At 43.4% G+C, this 6,763-nt stretch overlaps 1 protein-coding gene across 6 annotated transcripts in view; it reads right to left on the reverse strand.

Moving 5' to 3' along the window:
- The window catches only part of HNRNPD (heterogeneous nuclear ribonucleoprotein D), a 9,497-nt gene extending 2,734 nt beyond the window's left edge, over positions 1 to 6,763 (reverse strand). For 2 of the 6 annotated variants that reach the window (XR_009747745.1, XM_061479404.1), the window contains exons 1-5: positions 6,503 to 6,746; positions 3,275 to 3,443; positions 2,326 to 2,487; positions 1,078 to 1,209; positions 82 to 181 (exon numbers count right to left, since the gene is read on the reverse strand). Coding sequence is in view for 5 of the 6 variants with exons in the window: in XM_061479404.1 (XP_061335388.1) it covers positions 82 to 181; positions 1,078 to 1,209; positions 2,326 to 2,487; positions 3,275 to 3,443; positions 6,503 to 6,693 (754 nt within the window). In the remaining variant the exon portion in view is untranslated. Of the gene's footprint in view, positions 1 to 81; positions 182 to 1,077; positions 1,210 to 2,325; positions 2,488 to 3,274; positions 3,444 to 6,036; positions 6,330 to 6,502 lie in introns of those variants that run through there. The other 4 variants (XM_061479392.1, XM_061479400.1, XM_061479427.1 and 1 more) reach the window with 4 other exon arrangements.

The raw sequence follows: 6,763 nt of genomic DNA on the forward strand, positions 1-6,763 counted from the left end.
CATAAAACTCATAGCTGTAGGAGACTCGTTCTCATTTCAGCCAGCCCCTTGCCTTCCAATACCACGGCAGTGCAAACTTACCTCCGCCTCTTCCTCGAGCTCTTCCAACAAATCCTCCTCGACTGCCCCACTGCTGCTGCTGCTGGTACTGCTCCTTTGACATGGCTACTTTTATTTCACACTGGAAATGGAAAGTTAAAGTCAGATCCAATTAGCAAAGATATAACCTACAAATCATTCTTAAATTCACAGAGCACTAAGCAGAAAATAGGATTTGGTCTCACTCTAGTGCTCTCCCTGAAAAAAATGGAGAGCTTATACTCTCCAACTTGAAAACAGTTGTAAGACACTGCTGTTATAAAAAAAAACCAAACATTTAAAGTTTCCTAATTTTCTGCCAGTATAACCAGTTCTGAGAAGAATGCTTGTTTGTATGGCTTTGTCTCTTTGAAACAAAGCTCTGAGGTCTGTTTATCTAGGAAAAGTGAAATCAAATCTGAGTTACAAAAGCATGGTCAACTCTGTTCTGAGCCTTCAACTACATGTTCATCCAGTGAAAAAGAGGCCAGCTACAATCAGAGTTTTTGTTACAAGGTTGAATTTCAACAAGGTTACTGAAAGGAACGTAACTTCCAAGAGAAAAGCCTATCTTCCCATTTCACTGCAGTTTTGAGAGCACTCTAAGATACATTAACATTTTGCATAACTCCATATTAAACACACAGAGATCCAGCTACCAGGAAAACATGGCACAGTCTGATACAGCGGATCAGTGGCACAGCATTCTCACCACACAGCAAGAGAATGTGGGAGCTTCATAATGAAAAAACACGCTGTGACCCAGCCCTCTCCTCAGATGCGGTGCAGTACAAAACCTCACCAGAAACACCCTGAGGTCAGAAGTTAAGATTACAGTAACTCCTAGCACCTGTATGAATAATTCATAGTCTTAATTCCTACATATGAGAAATAAATGCTTAGAGATATTTTGAGACTCTTATCCCAAAACAGAGGCAACAGATAATGCAATTCTTTTCTACTGTCATTATTCAGTTTCTCTAGAAAAACTTCACCTACTTTACTAAGCCCAACATTGTGGTATTTCTTTTCCATTATTTTCTTCACTGCTTCCTCCTCCTTGAAAGTAATGAAGCAAAATCCACGCCTCTTGTTAGTTTTGTTGTCCATGGGGAGCTCTATTGATTCAACCTGGTAGAAGACAGTGATTTTATCTTTCAACCTGCCATTCATGCCACTTAAAAAAGGTTTCTAACAGGTCCTACGTATTAACTGAAATTATTTAACTTGAATATGATAATGTACCTCATTTGTGGGCTTTACATCACTAGACACCATCAACAACATCACAATCATCACCTTCACTATGAATAGTGTTCATAATTGTGTAAAAGATTTCTTTCCCCTCTAACTCATAGTATCATTTGCCCATTCAGGAACTCATATAAAATGTGGTGCACAAAGAATATTGTAATTATGCTGGATAAATAGTCTCAGTTTGACTTTCAGTTTTAACTCAGTTAAGACTGAAGTAACTAGGTTTTTCAAACCTTGAGCAGACCTAAATGTTCAAATTTTATATGAAAAACATGTAGCTCTGTGTAAGTTCATCCACAATGCTGCTAAGATTTTACACCTGACTACAGAAAGTAAAATTATCCTTACATATGGCACACAAGACTTCAAAGGAGATCTATAGACAGGAGTAAATTCTCTGTGAGGTAGCAAGAGGGCAGCAGTAGAGACTGACAAATGAATTCCCTGACAGCAGAGTTATGACCTGCTGCTGGCAACATCCAAGAACTAATAGGGAAGCAGCAGCTGTAAAAAAGCTCATACAAAGCCAGCTTTTAAGTACTGCAGTGCTACTTTGTCACCTGCATCACCAAACACCCGGGACAGAGAGAGACAGAGACTACAGTTGCATAGAATTTAGGCAAAACTGTCTGAATCTGTGCCACAGCGGATCAGCTGGGGTGGCTGAAAAGCATGTCACCCAACTGAACAAAGCAGTATGCTCAAAAACGCTGCCTCCCAGGTCTATTCCAGTCAAGACTGTCATACATCCCATGAATTAGTTCCTGACTGATTTATCCCAGCACCACCTTCCATTAACCCAGTTCATGCAACTCAAAGCCTGTAATAGCCTTCTCATTAGAATTCTGACTCCTAAAACACATGGAGCTTCACTGGCCATTAAACTTATAGCAGCAACCATGCAGGCTGCATTTGCGGGATGCTTTTTATTACTAAATGTGTGAAGACAGAAGAAGTTCTACAGTATAAACAGTTTATTTCACCACATACCTCACCAAATCCTCCAAAATATTCCCTTATTTTCTCCTCAGGAGTGTCTGGAGATAAGCCCCCAACAAAAATCTTTTTAACAGGTTCTTTTGTTTTCATGGCTTTAGCTCTTTTTGGATCAATGACCTTTCCATTCAGCTTGTGTTCTTTCTGGTCCATGACCTGTTGAAAATTAAAACATGATCTTATTCATGGTTCAAGCTAAATGTTTCACTGATGTTTTCAGCAAGGCTTAGTTATTTTATACTTACTTTTTTTTTTTTTAATGTTACTGCTTCAATTTCAGTACTTGGATTACAGCAATAATTTGTTTCACAAAACCAAACAGTTCCATGATTTTGATCACTAACCACTGACACATACAGTGGTGACAAAGCCTTTCAAGAGTCACCTGGTACCATCTATCACAAGTGAGAGTCTAACGCTTCTCAAACTACTCTAGAATCCCATCCTCAAACCTCATGAGGTAAAGAACCTGTACTTCAAATATCACTAAAGGTCAAAGGCTAAAGCTTATCAGTGTGCTGTGTCAAATACCATCTCAGAAACGTTAACAGCTAACTTTTGCTTGAATAAAGCCAAATCTATCAAAGCCATAGGCTCTGCTCTAGGGGATTATGTGACAGCTCTAGAATGCAAAGACTTAAAGTTCTTTATAAATTACTACTTTCACAGTAGTAGGAAGCATGCATTCATTTACAGTGGTTTGCAATACACTCCCCTGTAAGTACCCAAAGCCATGCCTTGGGAATAATTTCTGAGCCTGGCCACTGCATTACAAGTAAGACAGTTCAGGAAAAAAAAAAACATTTCAATAAGCATCTTAAATATACTGTATCCCACAATCATCTTTAACAGATCACATACAAATAACTATGCATACAATCATCCTAGTGTTGTATATCTGCTACCTAAAATGCAATATGTAGTTTCACTATGTTAATACTACCTTATCTACGCTCTCTGATTCTTTGAAGAGCACAAAGCCGAAGCCTCGCGATCGCCCAGTGATTGGATCTAACTTCAGAGTGCAGTCTACAACTTCACCAAATTTAGAGAAATAGTCCTTCAGATCTTTCTTTGTAGTGTCCCAGCTAAGGCCGCCGATAAACATTTTCCTGTTAAGACAAGACAGTTAATCTGTTAATGTGCCTTAACCAAAATCCTGTACTGACAAGCTTTACAAATCCAGTTACCTAATGTAAAGAACAGTAAAGAACTCATTTATCAGTGAGTTGTCACGCACACAGGCCTTTTTGAGAACTTGCTTAAATGATCCTGGCTAGATCAGACAAAGGCTTACATGTACAGAAAAGTTTTGTAACATCTTCTTAACACTGCTAACCCAAGAAACAGCAAAGAGTGATACAAAGATACTTTACTACTTCCTTGCAACCCCACCACTACTGACCCACCACAAGATTAATTCCATTTAGTTATCTGAGGAGCTTTCACACAGCTGCTGATGAAACAAAGAGTGGCACAATACATTTATAAGCAGTGCAATTAAACAGAAGCATTTATGTACTAGTCTGGACTGGACATATGCCAATATTAGTAAACTAAAACAAATAAAGTTTAATCAAGTCCCCTTCCTAATGAAAAGCTGCTTGTGTGAACTAACTCTGATGAATTAGCTGTGCTCTTGCAAGAGCATTCAGCTTCTGACAAACATACCCAACCTCCATGCAGACGTGGGGGTTCTGGAGCTTCAGGTGTCTCTATAAAAATTCTTGAAGTCTATTGAACAGGAACACTAATCTCCCATCCCTTTATCAACTTTTCCTATTAGCTACAGACAACAAAGCACCAAAAGCCCTTTCTAGTGTGACATCTTATTGTATGCAGGACCAATATGGAAAAAATGACCCACACACTGGTGCACCAGCAGCCTCATACCAGTACAGATAGCAATCCAAAAGATGCTTTGTGCCCTTGTGTCTATCCATCATTAAGGTCCTTTTTTGGCCATTTGTTTTGTGGGCTTTTTTTAAGTGGAAAAATAGAATGCATACAGAGGGTGCAGCATCACACTTCTGACACGTGGGATAGTGATACTCTAGCAGTTACTACTGAACATACACTTGCTACCTGATATACAGAACACCTGCTCTGCAGTTATCAACAAACCATTAACATACAAACCTTGTAGTATAATCCTTATCAATCACGGTTAACATATCACTAAGTACATGACAGAACACAACACTGAAACTACCAGCCCTCTGAAGGATTCTCTTCTGACCATGCAGTAACTGCATCAATGAGTTCAGTTACAGAGCAGCAAAACATGAACTGCTTCAGTTTACTACTACTGAAATTGAATAACTACTGCTCCACTGCAAAACTAAGGTCAGACTCTGGTTACAACACAAACATGAGCACAACAATTAAGGTACAATGTCACAGTGCTGTCAAAGGCTTGTAAAACACGTAAGTTTCCCAAACCACAGTCCGGCTGGTGTAAGACGCATCAGCAGACATAGTTTTCCAAAATAATTTACCATCAGCATACTTGGAAAGTTTTCAGGCTTTGCTAAACAGAGCACAGACAACACCACTAGTAGCTTTGGTCTCCAACAGGCTAGTCAGGAAGTCTCCTTGCATTTGCGACATGTGGATTTCCCTAGCCCACAGTTCTCACTGAGATCTGAGGGTACGTGAACCTGTTTCTTCCTGAATACACTGCAAAGGAAACACACCAATGTACACTCAACCAGCAGCTACCAAGAATGCTGTTCTCCCTCTACTACCAAGTGGGCTGTCAAAACACTTTGTTTCCTGTACAGCAATACCCTTAAGAACTGGCAGGTCAAAACACCTCAGTGAACTAAATTACAAGTCAGTGTATGCTACATGTAACCGTTGCACCAGTAACAACCTTTTCCAGGCTGTGTCGACTCAAAAAAAGATGGGCTTCCTCATGAAAACCTCCAAACAGGTGTGTATTCAAGGGCCTAGAAAGTAAAACAAATATGCAAACTGCAAAGGTACTTAGAGCCATTAAGAGCAGGTGAGAAGTAATAAAAACATTCTAAGTTTTCGCTAACACCGCAAAACACTGAGAAAATGTTCCTGTTTTTTCCCTGTTCTCAGCAGCATCCCAGGTTATTACAGGAGGCAGACACTTGGGAAGGTTTTGTAGCAAGTCCCTACAGCACACAGAGCTAGTGTTCCTGTATCTGATTTTCTGCCTTGATCAAAAGCAGATCTTAAGCTTGAGTTTCTTACTGGTCTGACAGGAGACAGCATACAGCAGCAGCCTGTCCGGTAACTAGGATATTATGTCAATTTCACCTGGCTATATGAATGCAATACTGCCTTATGCCAAACATCAGGCAGACCCTCAGAAGGTTAAAAGCTGCCCATGGCAGGGAGGTTGGAGCTAGATGGTTTTAAGGTCCTTTCCAACCCTAACTATTCTATGATTCATTCTTGTCACCTAGAACAATTTTCCTCAAAGCAGGCTTCAGGAGCATAGGAGGAATAGTTTGACTTTGAAGAAGTCAAGGTGTCTCATGCCTCTAACACGCAACTGACATACAGTTCACTTTTGGAACAGAGGGCAATACTAAGTGAATGCAACCTGAGCATTGAGCTACACTGACTTACAGCTTTAACGTATATACCACACGTTAACTTGCAGAAAAGACATCCCCAATGCTAACGGCAGTAGGATTTGGGTTGACGGGGGCATGGAACTTTCCCCACTTGACAGCAGCATCTGGAACTCCGTGACAGCGCTGCTCCCGCTAAATTCAAAACTGACCCTGAACACAGGATGTCCCCCGACTCCTTGCCACGCCGAAAAGCCAACCAGCTACCGACCCGGCTGTACTTCCCAAGAGCACGCCGGGCCGTGTTTAAGTTTACAGCCTTCAGTTACCACCCGAGCCGCTCCGCCCTCGGCACACCATCCCCCTACTGTTCGCGGCCCGGTGCTTCCAGCACACCGGAAGACGGGGCTGCCCGAGCGGCGTTGCCCGCCGAGCCCAGCCGGCGTCCCGCCCCCGACAGCCCGGCCCGGTACGTGACGTCGCTGGGGCGCCAAGTAAACAAACAGGGCGGCGAACGGGGCCGCGATGGGCCGGGCCGGGCCGAGCGGCTCCGCAACACACCGCCCGCCCCAGCAGGACGCCGCCAAGGAGACAAAAGCCGCTGGGCCCCTGTGGCTCACCCCTCGTCCTCCTCGTTCTTGCTGGCGTCGATCTTCGCTCCCTCCGACTCGATCCCGCCGCCGCCGCCACCTCCCCCGTCGGCGCCCCCCGCCACAGCCCCCGCCAGCCCCTCAGGCTGCTCCGCGGGCTCTGCCGAGTTGCCTCCGGCGCCCGCCACCGCCGCGTCCATCGCGAACTGCTGCTCCGACATGGCGCCGGTGCGGCTGACCCGCGCAGGCCGGCCGGCCAGACAGCCAGCGACCGCGCCGCCCAGCCGCCCG

This window comes from Pezoporus flaviventris, unplaced genomic scaffold, assembly GCF_033815535.1.
Source record: "Pezoporus flaviventris isolate CSIRO_AGI_PZ_B2104156 unplaced genomic scaffold, CSIRO_AGI_Pfla_v1 ptg000002l, whole genome shotgun sequence".
Classification (NCBI taxonomy): domain Eukaryota; kingdom Metazoa; phylum Chordata; class Aves; order Psittaciformes; family Psittacidae; genus Pezoporus; species Pezoporus flaviventris.